We start from the raw sequence: 22,023 nt of genomic DNA on the forward strand, positions 1-22,023 counted from the left end.
GGTGGCCGAGAAAAAGGTCACAACAAAGAACTGGCTTAAGACTGATGCTCCAGTTTATGAACAATGGCTTTCAATCATAGATCAAATACTTGTCGTGGAACACCTTACATATAAACTGAAGTTAAAAGAAAATCTCTTTATGAAAAACTGGGGAAAATGGCTGACATTCAGGGACAAATGTGTCTATTAATTATTAATTAATTATTTTTATTTTTTTTTAATTTTTTATTTTATTTTTGATTTTATGTCTTGTTTTCTTACTTGCTGTTTTTAATCACCTTTTAATGTTTTAAATGTGTTTCTTTTTCCCTGTCGTTGTATTTCAATGTCCTGTGTGAAGCACCTTGAATTGCCTTATTGCCGAAATGTGCTATACAAATAAACTTGCCTTGCCTTGCCTAAGGGACCTTAAAATATTCTGACACCAACACAGGCTGTTCTTTTCATTTGTTTGTTTTTCTGTTCTTTTGTTTCTTTACCCGCCTCTCAACCTGAGGAGATTGAATTGTACTGATAAAAAGGAGAAATAAATAAAAATTGTAAAAAAAAAAGCAAAAAACAATAAGACCTTAGTCACAAGAATCCAATTCCTAAATTATGAATTAATAATTTAGAATATAGTTGCTATCATTGTTCTTCAACTCACAATCACTTAGACTACGTTCTCCATTGTTGTCAAAATAGTCAGCTTGTATTATTGTCACTGAACATGGTATAAACTGGTGATGACAGATTCACTGGTGTTTTGTTGGTGTTACATTCTGTCTCCACTGTGCAATGAATACAGTTCACCTAATCCAGCATCAACTTTGGACATTGAAATGATTTATTCAACAGCACAAACACTGACTTTTCACTACTTTGTCACAGTTAAAGGTTAAGTCACTTTATTATCCCTGAAGGGAAATTCGGTCTCTGCAGTTTACCCATCCTATTATGCAGAATTACAGCTATCACTAGCATGAACAAACAGCACACATTAGGAGCAGTGGACGGCCACTGAACGCACTCGGGGACCGACTCCAGATCTTCATCAGTACCATGGTCAGGGACTCCAACAGGAAAATTAACTTATATGTACGTATTTTTAATGATGGGGGAAACAGGAGGAAACCTACTAAGTATACTCAGTGCCAATGAAAACGCAACACTTGAATGTGTTTTATTGTTCCTGAGCTGCATCAATATGTTTAAGTTTCACCTGTATAAGATAATCCCAGACAATTTCTTAACAACCTGAGACGGGTTGAGCTATTGTCACTTGAATGAACTTGTCTGCATTCATAAGACTTGTTTTTCTCATTGCTCAGCAATGAACTGCTCAACTTAAGGAATTGTGGTCAGTTAAGGAGTGGTCATGTTCTGTATATAAAGGCAACATGAACAGCACCAAAATCATTTGCAATAACTCAGCGATGCCTAGACTGACATGTGACCACAGATGCCATGCTACGGGGCTCCTGGAGGCCGGAATCTCTGCTCGGCAGGTGGCGCGCCATTTTGGATGCAATGTGTCCACCATAGTCAGGATTCAACAGAGGCATGAAGAAACTGGCTCAACTGCAGACAGACCTCGCCCTGGACGAGCACGTGTGACCACGCCACAGCAGGATCGCTACATTGAGCTGCAGCACCTCCGGGACCGCTTTGTGACTTTTGGTTTTGGGGGTTCTTGAGTTTCTTTCTTTATCCTTATTTTTTGTCAACAAATTTGGATATGATTTTTTATTTTTACTGTATAGAAATGGCCTATGAGTAATTCCAAAGAGCTTATGGAATAAAAATCCTCATCGATTTAAAAAAATATAAGAATCTTCAAGTGTTGCGTTTTCATTGGCACTGAGTGTAACAGGTAAACACAGAAAGACTCAGATCCAACTGAGAATCAAACCCCAAACCTCCAGCTGGAGCTACACTACCACGACTAGTAATTAAATCCAAAGCTTTGTGTCGTATAATATAGCATTTGCAGCTTCTTATTCATGCATAAGGCAGGTCACCAACAGAGACCAACATGAATGCATCACAATTAAGGGTTGGATCGTTTACAATTACCTGTCTCTGGCTTCATTAATTTGCCTATTTTTTTATTTATTATTTTTTTACAACTTTATTTATCATTTTATAAAGACATTTTACAATGAACTGAAATTCATTAATTACACAAGTTGTTATTCCCCCAGTCCCACCCCCCTCCCTCTTCCAGGTGGTACCCACATAAATACAAAGACATACCAAAATATTAACATTTCTGAAGACAAAGCATTCAAATGTAAAAGAATAGCTGCAGTTATCCGGTAAACAAACAAGTCTGCAGATCAGTTTCCTTGCCATTTATATGAGAATTATCAAAATTAGAATGATATGAAATTGCATAATAAAGACCAGAATATCCAATGAATAATAATAATAATAAAATAAAAAAATAAAATAAGAAGAAGAAGAAGAAGAAGAAGACGAAGAAATAAATTAAGAGAGAAAAGAGAGAGGGAAAAAAAGGACACACCCATATGAAACGATTTACATGAGAAGTTGCATCCGTGGCTCAAACTGAAATTTGCCGTGACATTTACAGTGCCGACATCCTACATGTTAACTGTAATAGGCCGTGACTTCAGTTATGTTAAACACAACCTCCTACATTTTCAATTTACCTAAATTTTGCTCAAATATTAAGGACTACGCCACCTCTCATCAACCAATCAAATCCATGGATACTTCTTTAAACAGCCTGCATCTGCAACCACAACTCTGAGCTAGTCCTTCAAATGACCTTTTGATATTGTTTTTGGAGGATCAACTATTTTTACATTGTTTTCGACACCAGATACGATTTTTGACTCACATTTCCATGCAAGAAAACACTGAACTCTGGCATTATGCAGGGTTCATACACATTTTTCAAGGTCAAATTCAAGCACTTTTAAGGGTCATTTTCACATTTTTCCAGCACATCACCTTAACGCTGGGTAAAATATATATCTACAGGAATACATATACTCATGATTATTTTTTTCACAATGATGTACATTGTATTATGCTATAAACATTTAAAATTATGTTTCTTAATAGCAAAAAGTTTAGAAATAAAAGGAGAACACAAAGTTTTATCCAAAAAAAGAGACGTTACAAATGGATTAGATTTAAAAACAAAGACATCAGCGCTGAAATGGTAATGTGATGCCCTTCTTTTCTTTTTATTGTATTATTTATGGGTATCTTTTGTTGAATACTGTAACCCTCAACTGGCCTTGCTGTGCTGTTTGTTGTATTTTATGTTCATAAACATGTGAAAAAGAAATTAAATTTAAAAAAAAGAGAAGCCACTTGTGTCTTCAGACACAATCGCACCGAGCCAAAAGATTAAGATAAAAATTTACCTGGAGTCGACCTGAGAGCACATGGTAATTTTATTTTTTGGCATAAGTTTTATTTTTCAAAATGTATCAGCTCTCTGTAAGTATCTTTGGCTTGTCATCTAACCTGGCAGAGTTAATGTAAAAAAAAGTGTAAATAAATAATATCAAAAAGGTTACAACTGCAAGCACGTTCAAGCACTTCAACTAAAATTCAGGCACTTTTCAGACGTTGAAAACACAACATTGAAATTCAAGGATTTTCAAGGATTTAAAGCACCCGTACGAACCCTGATTACGACTCATATTTATGACAAAAGTTGCCTTTTCATGCTGTATGTACACATTATCTTCAAAACTGGAAACCTGGGTTATTATTGATACAGTGCAGGCCAGTGCAGGCCATGCACCTTACTACTGCCTGTATAGATCCTATTCGTTGTACATATAACTCATCTGTAGTATAGAGTTAGCTTTTGTATACTCTTTCTGTATATGTCAGGGTAGAGACTGCGATCTGGTAGGATCGGCGATTCTACCAGTAGAGACTCCGATCGTAGTCTCTACTGGTAGAAACTCCAATCCGAACCCTAACCCTAACCCCTAACCCTAACCCTAACCCCTAACCCTAACCCTTCCACTGGCAGGATCGGAGTTTCTACCAGTAGAGACTCTGATCAGAGTTTCTACTGGTAGAGACTACAATCGGAGTCTCTACTGGTAGAATCGCCGATCCTACCAGATCGCAGTCTCTACCCTTACATATATTTTGTTCATCTCAAGAGTTCTAGCATTACTTTAGTAGCACATGTGTATTAAGATTTTATCCTGAAGCCTTTGCACAGTCCTACTTTTTCTTTAATACTCTGTAATATTTTTTTGTATTTTATTTTCTTATACAGTCCCGTTTGCAAAAAGTGTTTTGCTGCTAAACTGAACTGAGCTGCTAAACTGATTTTCATTGTTCCTGTGACAGTGACAATAAAGATCTATTCTATTCTATTCTATTCTATTCTATTCTATTCTATTCTATTCTATTCTATTCTATTCTATTCTATTCTTATTCTGTATTATCTTTGGATATATTTTGTTTGGTTTGTCTGACTTTATACAGTATGATTTTATAGCTAGTTGTGTATAGCTAACCATTAAGGCTATTATTATTTAGAAATGGGCAGGAAATATGAGATTTTCTTCATCCTGCACCTTTTTGAGCATGGGTGTGTATATGTTTGTTCACCTAATGATTACTGAATGTCTGCTGATGCACAACCATGAACGAAATAAATGAAATTAAATGAATGAATGAATGAATTGTATTGTATTGTATTGTATTGTATTGTATTGTATTGTATTGTATTGTATTGTATTCTATTCTATTCTGTTCTTTTCTGTTGTATTCTATTCTATTCTATTTTATTGTATTGTATTGTATTCTATCTTTTCTGTTCTATTCTATTCTATTCTGTTCTATTTTATTCTATTTTATTGTATTGTATTGTATTCTATCTTTTCTGTTCTATTCTATTCTATTTTATTGTATCGTATTGTATTGTATTCTATCTTTTCTGTTCTATTCTATTCTATTCTGTTCTATTTTATTCTATTTTATTGTATTGTATTCTATCTTTTCTATTCTATTCTATTGTATTCTATTCTATTCTATTCTATTCTATTTTATTGTATTGTATTGTATTCTATCTTTTCTGTTCTATTCTATTCTATTCTATTTTATTGTCTTGTACTGTATTCTATCTTTTCTATTCTATTCTATTCTATTCTATTCTATCTTTTCTGTTCTATTCTATTCTATTCTATTTTATTGTATCGTATTGTATTGTATTCTATCTTTTCTATTCTATTCTATTCTATTCTATTCTATTCTATTCTATTCTATCTTTTCTATTCTATTCTATTCTATTCTATTCTATTCTATTCTATTTTATTGTATTGTATTCTATCTTTCCTGTTCTATTCTATTCTATTCTATTCTATTCTATTCTATTCTATTCTATTCTATTCTATTCTATTCTATTCTATCGTATTGTATTCTATCTTTTCTATTCTATTCTATTCTATATTTGTGAGAAAATGCAGCTCACTGAAAAAGTAACCCAACTCCCAGCTTACTAGTTCATGGCTATCACTAGGGTAATTAACACCAGTGACATGAGTAATTGACTTTGTGTGTCTGTGTGCGTGTGTGAGTCAAAGGAAAGGTGACACTAGCTCGACGATACTGACATCCATCCACCCGCGTTGCCACGTGAGCAGAAAAACAACATTACAGTGCCACAGGATGGCTCTGCTAACGATGCAACACGGTATTGGTTGCACATGTTGTCATGGTGACGTACCAGATCTAGTCAAGGGGGTGCATGTACGGTGCATGTGGGACACTGAATGTTGTATGTATTTATGACAGCAAGGCAAAATGAAGAATCCACAGAGGAGCCTTTGTGTGGATGTCAGTGTGAAGTTCTGGTGGTATGTGACAGGGTGTGCTTTTCTGGGTCATGACGCGTTTGTGGCGAATGAGTCGACGTATATACATGTAAAACTACACTATATACTATACTGTATGTGAGTGTGTGAATGTGACTCACTGAATGTCCCAGCACAGCCATACGGTGGAGAAGTGGCCCCACCCCAGCTTCCTGATCACATGGTACCTCCCGTTGAACAAATCCCCGATCTTCACCGGATGGTACCCTCCTGAGAGAGATAAAGAGAGAGAAGATGAAGGTTACAGGCGACTGTAAGTGATAACCAGCCAATGACATATAATCCATTAGAAACACAAGCGGAGGTCAAACAGACAGAATATGGAAGCAGAGACACATGTTGTGGAAAAGAGAAATAGGAGATAGCAGTGTCTATTTTTTATCCTATTTTTATTCTTGTAGGATTATCTCCACACATTCTGATACAACCCAAATTTTATACTGAAATAAGCACTGACTAAGTGTTCTTCAACAGGGCAGGTATCAAACATTTTAATTCAATACCTTTTTAACTGCATTTGACACTGACTTTTGTGCAAATATTTTTTTCTTATTCAAGCATAGCAGAGAAATAGAAAGAAAAACATTTCTAATCATAGCACATCTCAAATTTCCAAGGTAAAACACTGTATGCATTTGCACATTTGGCTTCGGTCTCACAAAAAGTGAAACATTTTTCAGTGAGAAGCATTCATCAGAGCATTCTAGGTGAATATAAAGATAAGCAAGTTGTTGTGGGTGGAAGGAGCATAAGTATGTGGTTCTTCAACTTCAACTATTTTGCAAACATATAAATGTAGTCGGCCTGATCACAATCAAGGTGTACAAGTATATTTGCATCAGTTATTAATCAGTATTGCAAAAAGATACCCCCAAAACCATTCCCAAAATGTTTCTTTGGCCATCTTATTACTAGATCTTGCAATCCTCCAAATTTGAAGAAAATCAGATAAAAACTGATAAAATGGCGACCCAATGAGCATGAAAACATGCACAATTTTATTGTTATAAGAGAGCAAAATTATTGTACATAATGTTTTGTAACACAATAAATAATTACTACTCAACTCCTGTGTCTGTTTTATTACAAAATACACACATCACATTGCTTTTCATTTATTGATCATTTTTGTTGAGCAGCTGTTTGATTATCAATTCTTATTTTCAGTATTAAGACAATCAACCATTTTGTTCTGAGAACCCTTCTTTTCCAGCCCTTTAATTATAATAATAGAATAGGAACCTGTTATTTAAGTATTATTATGACTAAATATGCACAACTAGACAGATTTTGGTACGCTCCCTGGCTGGAGAAAATTTGGTAACAATGAGGCAAACGGATGTTTACGTCGAACCGCATGTTTTCAACAGCGCATTGTTCATCAAAATTCATGTCGTGTCCGTACACCAATATACTTCCATCAATAATATGGCGTATATGCTTTATAGATATACAGGGGTTGGACAAAATAATGGAAACACCTTCACCTCAAGATGATAATGCCCCAATCCATACAGCTAGAATTGTTAAAGAATGGCATGAGGAACATTCTAATGAAGTTGAGTATCTCGTATGGCCGGCACAGTCCCCAGACCTCAACATTATTGAGCATTTATGGTCAGTTTTAGAGATTCAAGTAAGACGTCCATTTCCACCGCCATCGTCTCTAAAAGAGTTGGAGGGTATTCTAACTGAAGAATGGCTTAAAATTCCTTTGGAAACAATTCACAAGTTGTATGAATCAATACCTCGGAGAATTGAGGCTGTAATTGCCGCAAAATGCGGACCTATACCATATTAAATTATATTTTGTTGATTTTTCAAGGTGTTTCCATTATTTTGTCCAACCCCTGTATTGTTATAACTTGTTCACAAATGTTTATTTCCTCCTGTACCAGGAAGACTTAGTTACAGATCTAACAGAGATGCGACCATGTGGTAAACCAGATTTCCATTCCAATCTTATAGAGTCCGTACACCAAGTAGTGTCCATACACCATATCAAAATATGTGGGTCTAATTTTATTGTTTCTGTCAATATATGGAATTTTTCAGCATGCACACTTCGGACATGACACCTATGCAATAAACAATACATGATTATCTTGAGTGCTGAAACATTTGTATATCTTCGTAGACACTACATATGGAGGCTATTAGGCTGGAGTGTCCGTACACCCAATAATTTCTGATTTGACAGGGGTACAAGCCTGCGAAATTTTTAGTAGACACCAAAATACAAAAATATTTTGGACTTTAAAAGAGAAATATCAGACAAATAAAATGGCCTGTCTGATTTTTTGACAGAGCATTATTATTTTTTATCTATATGTGCACCCTTTCTGGTACCCTTGATTGCGATCAGGCCGAGTGGCTTTACCTTTAGCTACTACTATGGTGTGGAAGGGTTCAACCTGTTGTATTTTTTGACGCGTGCATGAATGAATGTCCGGATGGTTTTCTTTGTCTTTGGATATGCCAATCCAATTATAGACAAATATCAAGTCCAAGCATTCATTATAGGTCACGATTGTTTTTCAAAATACCCTCTATAAATAAACAAAATAGGTTACTTAACATAAAGAACACTGAAAACGCAGACCAACTTAATTTACGCTGTGGCTCACGGTCAAAAAATTGTTTGGGCTGTCCTTACACACACCGCCCACCTCACACAGCAGGTATTTGCAACCTCATAACACCCATACCAACACCCATGATGAATTGCACGTGTGGTAATCATCACAGCCACACCCACTAAACAATTATTAAATTTAGGTCAAAACAAAAAACAGGAATAAACAAACAAAAATGTATTTTGGCTCCAACATGTAAATATAAAGTAAAAATGCAGTATTAGGGTCAGCAGTGGTTTTAAGGATATGCAACATTAGAAATGTGCAGGAAGAACTCACTTTTACATAGAAAAATAAAAATCCCACTGGATCATGCATTTGTGGTAATTAATACCTTACAAATGCTAATTTAAGGGTTTTTAATCACTTCTGAAGCCTAATATTTATAAAACTGAGACACCTTGAGATTTGCAGACACCCTTTTTGACATCAAAATGTTGAAGATACCAAGCTATCCCCCACTTTGATTAAAATACATACAAAGAAAATGCACCGCTCAGAAATAATTCAGTAATTATTTGTAATTGAACCAAGAACTGAATATATTTACCTACATAAGACATTTAAATCCTCTTTGTTCTTTTTATAAATCACACTACCAGCTGGCAGGAAGTGAAGGCATGCTTGCCAGGTCTATGTTTGTTGTAGGTGTGCTTTAGTGAACACAAACTTGAACAAGAAAAGATTGCAAGTAAATAAGCACAGATGCACCAGAGGGGTGAAGAGGCCAACATATGCAGAACAAAGACTAAAAAAACGACTGTCCCCCTCCACTGCTGCTGATTCTAGTGCACGGTTTCTAACAGGGTTACAGTCTACGCTCACAGTTCTCAGACGGATGGGAAATAACGAAGGGGTTCTGTGAGGACACACGGAAAACTCTTTTACACTAAATCAATCAATAGAGGCCAAAGTACAAAACAACTATGCAATACTTTCTCTTATTTTAACTTTATCTTAACATCAGTCCAGAGGATTCCTTTAAGGCAGGGGTGTCAAACTCATTTTCTTCCAGGGGCCACATTCAGCCCGATTTAATCTGAAATGGGCCGGACCAGTAAAATAATAACAAGATAACCAATAAATAATGACAACTCCAAATTGTTTTAGTGCAAAAAATGACATTCAGTTATGCCAATATTTACATTTACAAACCATCCAAACAAAAAAGATGTGAATAACCTGAAAAAAATGAAATTTATTACAAAATATAAGTACAATTTTATCAATATTATGCCTTAATTTATCATTTTTATTTATATACATGTCCAATACAGATCAGAGCTACAAAGGCACAAAATATTTAGTTACAGGCAAAATATTGCTAAAATTGCACGTAATTTTCTTTAGACATTTCAGGTTCTTCACTTTTGTTCAGGTTGTTCACATTTTATCATTAAAGGATAGTTTGTTAATGTAAATATTTTCATAATTTAATGTTTTTTGCACTAAATCAAAGAGAAAAAAATGGTGTTGTCATTATTTATAGGTTATTATGATATTATTTTTGAGTTTGATGCCCTAACTTGCACTTTGCAAATTCATCCCACGGGCCAGATTGGACCCTTTGGCGGGCCGATTTTGGCCTGCGGGCCGCATGTTTGACACCTGTGCTTTAAGGTAACCTGTATGTAAAATATCCAACTTCTGTAACAATGATGCTGTAGCTCAGTAGGTCTCAAACCTTTTCTGTTGGTAACCCCTTTGGAGTAAGAAAAAATTCTGCGACCCAAATAAATTGTAACAATGGTTCAAGTATAACATTTATGAAAAGAAAGATCAATTTTATAACCATTGTTTTTGCTTTTCTTTGAATAATTTGTTGTACACATTAAAAACCACTGAACTTTATTTTGCATGAACAATACAAATACATTCAACCAGCCTGTTCCCTGAGACAATAGTTTTGTAAAGGAAAATATTAAATGTGGAAATATCTTGTAAGGCTGTCAAAATTAACACGTTAACGTGGTTTAAATTTAAAAAAAAAAATAACACAATTAACCCATGTGCAGCACAGAATGACTCTGAATGTCTCTGGCAATGCATAATCAGGCAGTTTGTCCAAGTAGAGTTAGAGTCGCGCATGTGCAAATGGGCAGTTGGTTCGGTAGTGACAGGCAGCAGAACCAACCCATAAAGATGGAAGACACTAAACAGCACGTTGGCCCTCTGGATAAAAATATGAGAACCCAAGAGGGAACAGCTGTTTCAAATTGTTTTGTTTCAAGTTGTAACTGTTGAAGGTGTTGAATAAACACATTCAGTGCATATATATATTCCCTTCTTTCTTGAGTCTGATCATGCAAAATGGAAAGAGATTAATATTGATTAAAAATTAATGATAATTAATCAGGATTAATCGAAATGAATCCACAGCAACTCTATGATTAATCTGATTAAAATTTTTACTTGTTTAACAGCACTAATGTATACACACACATACATAAATACGTGTGTGTCTACGTGTGTGTGTGTGTGTGTGTGTAAATTTTCTGTAGCATTGCACTCTTTCCTGCTGCTTTTTATTACACTTCAATGGAGCAACAGTAACACCCAATAATTTCCTGGGATTAAAAAAGGAATCTGATTCTAATATCCTTAACAATAAAGTAATTTTTTTACAACACTTTTTTTTCAGTTGTCTAGTCAAGTGAGAGATCACCATGGCAGTGGATTTGTTTGTTGTACGTCCCTAAAATGAGTTTGGGGTGCACCAACACAAAAACTAAAAAAAAAAAAACAAAACAAAACAACACCCAGGTGCAATCTTGCCCTCCCCCAGCAAGCCTTCGCAAACTTTCACATCATAAACGTTCTAGTAAACAAACACAATGTGCCCTGTGTGCATGTCTGGCCCTCTGCTGAAATATGATCCTCCTTCATGTTGCTGGATTCTGTTTGGCAGTAAATCACTAATGGTTCTCTTTATAACAATATAAGAGTATATAACAATATAATAATATTATGTTACTCAAGTTGTTGTGTTGTTTAAAAATCATGCAAAACAAGTTGCATTTAGCGCCCTGATGCCTTATGCACAGGTTCCTGATGTACAACACTGAATTTGACATCGTAATGAAAAATGTTGGTTCAGCCGGATAAAACAAACCCAACCAGTTTAAGCTTCTACACCAGACCAGGTCGACCAAACCAGACTCAACTCTATGACTCAGGAAGAAATGATGTTTATAGGCAAGGTTATAAATACAGGCTGCATTCACAATACATTTCATGATGTTTACTGATATTATGTTATTTCATTCTGTTTATGTTTATGTTTATGTTTACGCATTTGGCAGACGCTTTTTTCCAAAGCGACTTACAGGGGAAAACCAATTAAATCACTCAATCAATCAAATTTTATTTATATAGCGCCAGATCACAAAAAAGTTATCTCTTGACATTTTATATATAGAGTTGGTCAAAACCAGACTCTAAGTCAATTTACAGAAACCCAACAGAATCCATTCTAATGAAAAATCCACGAGAACATTAAAGGATAATGTTGTTTAAGTGGAATGTTACATTGAAAAAATAACTGTTGGAAAGCAAAGATTTCAAAGTATTATAAGACACAGGCCTAGTCATTTCTGGATCTTAAACTGCATATATGTTACATATTGGAGCTTTGCTGGACTAATGAACCTCTTAGTAGTCAGCACTGCCTCTGGCATCCTGAGCCACTGCAGAGAGCGAGACTGCTGCTTGTTTCTGACAGCCAAACAACCTTGAAATGCTGGTGTCACAACTACAAAGTGTGTCACACTGATGGCTGCAAGTCCCACCAGGATGGAGGGAGAAATGAAGGAGGGAAAAAAAGGAGGGCCAGACGAAAAGAGAGGGAGATAGGGAGTGGATAAGGAGAGAGGAGACAGTGTGGGACAAGGCAGCCATTGTGGAGCTCTTTGCGACAGATGTAGAGAGTGGAAATAATAGGCATGGACAGACGACTTCAGTTTGGGAGTGTCAGACTGTGTGTGCTTCTGACCTTTGCAGTAGTCTGCAGGGTCCTCCTGCTCCTCATCGTCAGAGCCCAGGATCTCCTCCTCCGGTTCCGGGGGCCCTACCGGCTCAGGGGGAGGCGGAGGGGGCGGCGGGGGAGGAGGTGCACTGACCGGGGCTTTCTGCTGGGTCTCAGGCCTGCGAACAAATCAGAAAGCTTAATAACTACCAGGTAACTTCACTGAAAACCCTTTTAGCGGCCACTTTGTGACCTAACGTACCTTTCAGCCACACTGTTTTACTTTCAGGGTTTTTTTTTATTCTTGCTTTCTCACTCTGACTCAGCAGAGAGAGCTAAAAAGTGTAGATGACTAATACTAAAATAACTTTTTTTTCACATAATATATAAATGTCAGTTCATAAGTCTGTATTGCTGGCTGGCGTCATTCAACTGTGACACATGCATAGTTCAGGAACGCTGTTACATTTGCTGCTTTAAACACTGTGTCAGTCAGGTCAGAAGGGATGTGATGTAATGTAGGTCTATGTTTGGAGTGAATAAAAAAGAAATACAGGCAGTATGAACAGCAGTAGACAGTGTTAAGGAAGAATGTTAAGCTGTAAATCGTTAGCCTCAAGTCAAACACTATATATAGACAAAAGTATTGGGACGGGTTGAATTCAGGTGTTTCTTTTCTAACAAGGGTCTGGGATACAAAACAATAATGGAAAATGTCATAATATAGTTTTATATTGTGATAAATATTAATATTTATACCTCAAATCAGCATGAACAGGACATCTTACAGCTGTACCCATGATGTGTTCCAATATTTATGTCCATATAGTTTATAAACATCAATATTCCTTTAAAGTTTAATGAGAGATTTTTCTTCCTAAGTAGAGATGTAAAGAAAGTAGGTGGTTAGTTGTGGTAGAAAATTATTACTTACAGTTGGAGCATGAAAAATATTTGAGAAATTTAGAGGTGGAACATTTAAAATCATTGCTACGAATAAAGAAAATAAAAAAACAAAATCAGTGTTGAGAGAAATTAAGTAAAAACTATCTCTGAGGCATTTTGGAAGCAAAGATAACAAGGCTAATGATGTTCATTTTGTCTTCTGTTAATTTAATTATACTTTTGTTTTTAGTTTTGTTCAGACAAGGCATAGTTTTTCGATATTACCTGGTTGCTGAGGAAGACTGGAGTCACAGTCAAAACTGTCAAGCAGGTAAAATCTAAAAACTATACCTTGTCTGAACAAAAGAAAAAACAAAAGTATAATAGCAAAGATAACAATTTAAACCAGGGGTCTCAAACATGTGGCCCGGGGGACAAACGCGGCCCACCAAAGGTTCCAATCTGGCCCATGGGATGTTTTTGCAAAGTCAAAAATTCCATAGTCTTGACTTGAATTAAGTGAAAAAAAAAAAAAAAAAAACAGCTTGAATAAAGGAAAAAATGTTGAATTAAGCCAAAAAAAACATCTTCAATTAAGTAAAAAAATCTGGAATTAAGCCAAAAAAACCCCCTGAAATTTAGCAAAAAATCTTGAGTTAACAACTTCAATTTTTTTTTCTTTTAGTGCCAAAAATAACATTAAATTATGAAAATATTTACATTTACAAACTATCCTATAACAATAAAATGTGAATAACCTGAACAAATATGAACAACCTGAAATGTCTAAAGAAAATTAAGCACAATTTTAACTATTTTCTGCCCGTTACTCAGTGTTTAGTGTCTTTGTAGATCCGATCCATAATGCACATGTAGAAATGATAAGTTGAGGCAGAATATTGTTAAATTGCACTTATTTTTCTTAAGAAATTTCAGTTTTTTCAGGTTATTCACATCTTTTTTGTTTGGATAGTTTATAAAAGTAAGTATTTTCATAATTTAATGGGTTTTTTTTTTCTTTACACTAAAACAAAGGCAAATATTTGGAGTTGTCATTATTTATATGTTATTATGCAATTATTTTACTGGTCCGGCCCACTTCAGATCAAATCGGGCTGAATGTGGCCCCTGAAGGAAAATGAGTTTGAGACCCCTGATTTAAACCAAACTAACCAATACAATGATATTTATCCCAATAGAAAACTATATTCTGACATTTGTCATTATTATTTTGCATTCCAGACCCCTGTTAGGAAAGAAACACCTTAACCCTTTCATGCGTTTAGTGGTCACTACAGTGGACAGTTACTCTACAGCTTTAATCTTGTATATTCATGGGTTTTGTTGTTTTAGTTCCATATCAACCAACACAGTGGACACTTATGCATCATCCCATAAACTGCAATTCATACCATTATTGTAACTTTGCTGTTCTTGCTTGGTTCTTGAGTGGAAATCAATTGTTAATATTTATTTTTTGCATATTATCTCCATGAAGTGAGTCATAACTAGTATTAGAATATGTTCAAATGTGAGAAAACATCAGATTAGCTGCATTAAACATGGTTTCATTTCACTGTTTTCATATCACTTTATGATATTGGGTTTTAAATACATGTTTCTTTGCTTCAAGAATAAAATTCATGGTGTAGCTGAGTGGACATTTTTGATTGATTTAAAAAAAAAAAAAATTCAATCACATTGGTTTTTTTTTTCATGCCTAAAGAGGAATAAAAACACTCAGGAAAAAAAAAATCTTGATCAAGGTTCTAATAACATGCATGAAAGGGTTAATTCAACGTGTCCCAATACTTTTGTCCATATGGTGAATGACTTAGGCAATTATGCTATGAGGCTAATGAAATGTAAAAACAGTATATCTTAACCACTTCATTTACTCTCTACTGTATAGACATGACAACAGATAAAAAGAAGACCTAGAGACTGGACAAGCTCAGACTAAGTTTGCTTCTCGGGTTCATCTTAACGGTCAGTCCTTTAACGGCCTTGCTCTACTTCCCTTCACTTGTCTAAAATGGAACTGAACCCATGAGAGGGAAAACATAAAATAGGCTGCAGAGTACAGCCTGCCTCTTTCTCCTGCCTTGGCTACATTTTGGGCCTTCAGCTGGCACTCTTATCCAGGGCGACTAACAATGATTGATCAGGCAGGGGGTTCAGCCTCTCGCTCTAGGAGGCTGCCATGGCACACATGACTATTTGCAGAGATTCTGGGAGCAGGACTTAACGTTTCTGCTTTGGAATCATTCCATCGAACCTCTACGCTACGTTTTCTGATACTCCTGTTAAACCTCGTACGCTCGTACGTCTTGGCCTAACTAGTCTGAGTTCGACAAATACTTCTAATTCGGCCTCACCACTATCAGCAACATGATCAATGCTAAATCAAGACAGGGGAAAAAAATACTTAAGCAAGCACAAAGCCAGCGCTTAAGAACTGTTATAAATTGCGGTCACAGGCACAGACACATGATGGAGCCTCTTGGTAGGTTGCCATAGCAACTGTAGAACAAGAGGCGGGGACGGGGGTGGGGGTACAGGACACAAAGCGTTAACGTGGTGGCAAGGCCGGCATACACACAAACAACACCAAAGGTTGTTCCAGTGCAGCACCAAAGGATGGGAGGTAACTGGGCATTGAGATTTCATAGCTATTTTACAACTGACACACACACACACACACACACACACACACACATACGCAGGAGCTGAGCTGTGTCCTTGCAGTAGGATGCTGCTGCTTCTTTACCAAACCAGTCACGTAAGGTGTCATACATCACTTCTAAAAGCCTGGTGCTTTTATACGGCTCATCTTGCCATTGGCTGCACGAACACTTAGACCCCATAACTTTCTGGACCCGTGCCGAGCGGCAAAAACATTAAGACAGCAAAGACACCACAACCTGAAAGACAAGCAGAGACAGTGGCAGAATGGAGTGGGATCAAGTGGGTGAAATGAGAGAAAACAGAAGGGGGGGAAAAAAACAGAAAGGAAGGCAGACAGAATCAGACGTGAAAAAAGAAATAGGAACAAAACAGAATATGAGACAGAAACTGATGGAAGAAAGACAGAAATACTAATGCAAGGAGGGAGAGAGAGAGAGAGACATGCAGATGTAGAAAAACAACAACAAAAAAGCACAGGAAGGATAAAACAGAGATACAGATGGAGAAAGAAAGAATTCACTGGGCAGGAAGAAAGAAACTGAGAGACAAATACAGTGAGAGAGACAAGTAGACAAACACAATCTGAGAGAAAAATAGAGGCGGCAAGGCAGAGAGAGTAGTGGGCTGGGAGGCAGAGAAACTAGTCCGAACCAAAAAGAGACATAAGCCAAGAAAAACAGAGGAAGGAGACAGGAAAAAGAAAACAAAAACAGTGGAAGGGCCTGCCCAAAAAAAGAGGAAAATAGAAAAAAAAAAAAAGGATAAAACAGATAGAAACCAGAGCCCACGAGCTACTGTTACTGTAGCCCTTAAAGCTCCGCATCCACTGAAAAGCAGGTGGAGGTGGAGAAAGCATTAGTGCTGAGTAAGTGGAAAACCAGCATTAATAAACAGGAGGCTGACAACAAGCTCATCTTTGAACACAAAAAAAAAAACACACCAGTGAGCTAAGGTCATTACCAGTGAAAACATACAGTACTGTATTTGTTGCCTAATGGAGATTCCCTGTGTTTTTCATGTATTTTTTTTTTTTTTTGTTAAAAGTTGATAAAAGTGAGACATTTCATTCCTTAAAAACACTCAAAATATCTGGGAGAACCAGAGAGTGATGTATTAAATCTCCTCAGACCCCTGCATGCCAATCTACCCCCTAGAGACCAATAACAGCAGACAAAATCTCCAGACATCCTGCTGGATTTGTACTCCATGTTTGGTGACGGCAGCTGTAGCATGTGTTTCACATCAGCTACAAGGTATTCCTTCACTGCTACACACCTTCATCTCTTACCTGCCTAAATAACAATTATATTTACAGATTTCTGCCGATTTTAATCAATATTTTCAGATGAATTCCACATATCATAAATTGCTTCTGTGGTTCAGAGATTAAAGCAGCGTTTTTCAACCTTGGGGTCACCTGGAATTCCAATGGGGTTGCCTGAAATTTCTAGTAATTGTTGAAAAAAAAAAAAATTACAAATAAAAAATATATGGTGAGTTGAGAGAGACGATCATAATGCATAAAAGACATGACAAACTCTGAAGCTGAAACTGAAGCACTGTGGTACTGTTTATCTTTCAAATGTTCATTGTGGTCGGTTTCAGATGCTGCAGCTCTTTCATAATTCATTATTTGAGTTATTGTTTTTTCAGTATTAACTGTCAGCCTTGTAAATAAATACAAGCTGGACTGACTGTACATATCTTGACCATGGAAAATAAAATTCTCACTTTGTGCAGTAATCTACACCTGGCTTTTCTGCCTACGTCCATAATAATATACATTATATGGCCTAAATGTCATCTAAAATTAACGTTTATTAGCCACATAGTATAGCAAATTATTACATGATCAAAAACAAATTCATTTTAGCAAAAAAAAAAAAAAAGCCTCCATTTTGAATGTCTGGGGTCGGCAGAAATTTGTGATGTTAAAATGGGGTCACGAGCCACAAAAGGTTGGGGACCACTGGATTAAAGTGAAGACCATATACCCAAACAGATCTACTTTACCAAGGATCTTTGTTTCAGGTCCCATTTTCCTTTTTTATTTCTTGACTTCTATCAAATATTGCGATGTAATAGGATATAAGATGCACTAAAACTAACAATAGGGAGGAACCATCATTAAAAGAAAGGATTGGAATGGATCAATACTATAATGAAACTCCAGAATTTACAGTGAATTAGCTCATTCCAATGCAAATACATTACGACAGAGACAAAATTATTAGGTCTTATATCAAACACTAATCAATATTAAGGAATGCAAAGTAAAATGAAAAATGTTAATGAAGTATTATTTGAACAGCAAGAGGAAAAAAAACAATCTCACAGGGCATGGATTAATTTCTAAAGCTTTATACATTAAGTTCTGAAATCATTAAAAAAAACATTAAGCAAGTACTATGGTTAATTTACTCATTGTATGTGTCTTTGAATCTGTGGATCTGTTCGCCATCTGTGCATGTCTGTGATAAATGTTACACATTTGTAAGTGTGGGCTACAACTGGGTGATAAATGTTGTTGCAGTAGTTTTTAGTATTGGTAATTATAATGTATATGATAATAATGAATGTAAAATGATTATTTCTTAAAAGTTAAATGGCTGATTTTTAGTCCTGGTTGAAAAAACGAAGAAAATGAGCACAAAATGGTGATCTGTGGTATTAAACTCTTCTTTACAGTCAGATCATGACTTAAAAAACAACAGGATATTTCACAAATTTAGGAGGATGAACATCTAAAATAACCAACTGAAATGATAAAAAAAAAAGAGAGAGAGAGAGAGAGAGAGAAAAGCATAAATATATGCATGAAATCAAGATTAAAAACAAGAACTAAGAATGTAAACGGGGGCTTCTTATGAAACTGGGTTCGTTTTGGTATCTGGCACTTTGCCAGCTTTTTAGACCCAATAATAAAAGAGAAATATGGACATATTTCCCCACAGGATGTACCTAATGATGACCTCAGATAAATGCAAAAAAATTATACTCTTGCTCTGAGCCATCCAAAAATTAATGAATTTTTAATAAAATACTGGCGCTGAAAATAGGACCAAAACTGGGACATAAAACCCTACCTAGGTGTCGGTGTATTTGATCTGGAAAACATGGCTGTAAATGGTCTTATATACCACTATAAATAAAGACACTGTGTTAAATTTGATGAGCCTAGTGGTTTTTCTAATCCAGACATGTGGGTTTTTCATGAATCTCAGTCTCATTCCAGGTTTTGTCTGTAACCCATCGCGTCCACTTCTGTTACACGCAGAACCTGCCCATTTAAACACATATAAATTGCGAATGATTTTGCAACAGCGGCCATTTTTGTGGAACACTCTGCCTTGCATAATTAGTTAAATTCCCAAAATGTACCTGTGAGAGAATAAAAAGATATTCAAAAAAATAGTAGTGTGTAATTTTCGTGTCCTTTTGACCGTGTTACATGCAGATTTTCGTATTAAATATAATGTAAAATAATATAAAAATGTATATTATCTGAAAACTAGTTTCTCTTTTATCCCAGTAAATATATATTTTTAAAATAGGCCCAAAGTGCTTCCAAACTTGCTTCATAACATTAGTCTACATCTGGTTTGAATTTTTAGCCCCTGTCCTGTTTTTCAAAACCAGTTTCATAGAAGCACCCAAATGTAAATGTAGATTACAACAAAAACATTTTCATTCATTCATGTTCTGAACGGCTTAATCCTGTTAAATATATTTGTACAATATAAAATATATCATAAAACAAAAATTACGATTTACCACCTATTGTAGGCTGTTTTCTAAACTGTAGATAACTCTGCAGTGTCATATCACCTAAAAACAGGCTCAATCCATGAAACTGGATGGTGAGGAAATACAAATCACGTAAACACATTGGAAAATGTTGTAAAGGTCTGCAACCGAAACACACATTTCCCATCGTTTCTGACATTTTCTTCACCTGTCAGCGGTACAAGTGATCGTATAGGGGTCAGGATGGTATAAACACCGTCACGGTTCAGGTTGACATGTTTATGCGTGAGTCTGTGTGTTTACCTTGCCTCAAGGCACTGTCGGAGAGGCCAATACGAAGCATGCAGAATATAAAGCAGGCTGAGTTTGTGTTTGTTTAGCTCGATTTATAAAGGCAGAGCTCTCTTTTGCAGTGAAGTGTGTTTTTCTCCGTAAGCTTTTTTTGCGGGTCAAGTGAGTGCTTTTAATAATGATCAAACCATTGTCCTCTTAGTTGTTGTATATGATTTTAATGCAAATCTCTTTTTTTCATGCACACAGTATATGAGTAAAATACTGGTAGCTCTGTTATGCGACGGTAGCACAGGTTGAGGCAGGAAAAATGACTGAGAATTTGGCTTTTCATGCTTTTGCATCCTGTCAAATGTGAGGACATGCCCAGACTGCTTCTAACAACATAACTTGAGTGTGTCTACACAGATGTGAACACACCAATAAACACATCCACTGCCAATATTTGGTCTGTGACAGCTTTTTCACCGTCTCACGCCCTATAATGAACTCTTTATCTCGATACAAGACCAAGAAGGAGAGACGGTTTTAATCACACTCACTTTCATGTACAGTCTTGTCCAATCGCATGGGTGCTGAAATATTTTTGAAATGTTAAATGACAGAGACAGTCACTGCCCTTTACTGATAAAAACCACAAACGGTTCTTAGCAAATCAGAATATTTTCCCCCTTGCAGTAAATTCTTCATCGTACCACACTGTAACATCGTCACGTCTGAATGGCTGCTGATTTGACAGATTCGGACTGAAAATACCAACAGTGTAGAGGCTAAACAACTTCAATATTTACCCTCTAAACAGGCCTTATTTGTGATACAAACACAGATCTCCGTCCAAAATAAAAGAAACTGCATGTCATCTTTTGGTCTTTTTGCATAAATGGTTAATCTGTGAGTTCCAAATCTAAAAATCCTTTTCAGTGTTGCAGGATCAGGACAACTTTCTCCTACAGCGTTCTTATGACAATGACTTCTGTGTTCCTGAACAGGCTACTTTCTTTGCACATTTCTCAGATGTGGGTGCAGCTGTTTTTGGGGCTTTTCCCATACAAACATTTTATTGTATGTAACTTGTTTTTAAACATTTTTCATCAAGCATTCAAATTTGAATGCGGGAATTTTTTTTTTTTTTTATATCTTTTTATTTCACTAAAGAAAATCCTCCAGATACAGTATATACATAGTGATACTGGGTCTTACTTTTTACAGTTCTCCTTTGTGCATTCTTCCCACCTCCCAACCCTGAAGGAATAAACCAACTAAACACACTCAAAAATAACAGGCCAAAAATACATGTCTAAAAAAAAAATAAATAAATAATAATAATAATAATAGAAAAATGATAATAATGAATGTGGGAAATTTGCCTGAGTAAAATTTACTGAAATTGAAGAAAATTTTACTCAGATAACATGTCTAAAAAGAATAAAAGTTACTCTTTGGGTAGAGCTCGCCAAACTCAATTTAGAGCCAAATTTACCCAATATAGAGCAAAATGTATTCTTTTTGAGGATAATACTTAATGATGCTCAGTAAGTTTTCCTGTGAAGCAGTAAATACATGACACCATGATGTTTATCCCTGTTTATGTGTAAGGATTTCAGGACTCTGTGGCCATCATGACCTGAAAACACAATTTTTATGTTTGTTGCATTAACAAAAGGCATAAAAGAGTAGTGAGCTCAGCATACCCACTAATTAACAACAAAGGGTGTCTGACACTGATTATTAATTAAACAGTTGCCTTCCTTACAGAGTTAGCAATAAAATAATGCATTTTGCAAATCTGGATGGTGACATTACATATCGTCTTCTTTTGTTACTAGTTTCCCTGGTCGGCAGGACTCACAGTAAGGATGTGAAAAACATTAAATGCATTTTACATCCACTTCCCTTCCTTTTTGATTGACTAGGCCTAATAAATTCATCCGCATACCTTTGCAGGCTTGAC

At 35.9% G+C, this 22,023-nt stretch overlaps 1 protein-coding gene across 5 annotated transcripts in view; it reads right to left on the minus strand.

The window, feature by feature from the left end:
• The window catches only part of srpk2 (SRSF protein kinase 2), a 131,491-nt gene that overhangs the window by 43,172 nt on the left and 66,296 nt on the right, over positions 1 to 22,023 (minus strand). For all 5 annotated transcript variants that reach the window (XM_030136933.1, XM_030136932.1, XM_030136931.1 and 2 more), the window contains 2 exons: positions 12,489 to 12,640; positions 5,963 to 6,071 (listed from right to left, as the gene is read on the minus strand). In XM_030136933.1, the coding sequence (XP_029992793.1) occupies positions 5,963 to 6,071; positions 12,489 to 12,640 (261 nt within the window). The remainder of the gene's footprint in view (positions 1 to 5,962; positions 6,072 to 12,488; positions 12,641 to 22,023) is intronic.

The sequence above is a fragment of the Sphaeramia orbicularis genome, chromosome 6 (assembly GCF_902148855.1).
Source record: "Sphaeramia orbicularis chromosome 6, fSphaOr1.1, whole genome shotgun sequence".
Taxonomy (NCBI): Eukaryota; Metazoa; Chordata; class Actinopteri; order Kurtiformes; family Apogonidae; genus Sphaeramia; species Sphaeramia orbicularis.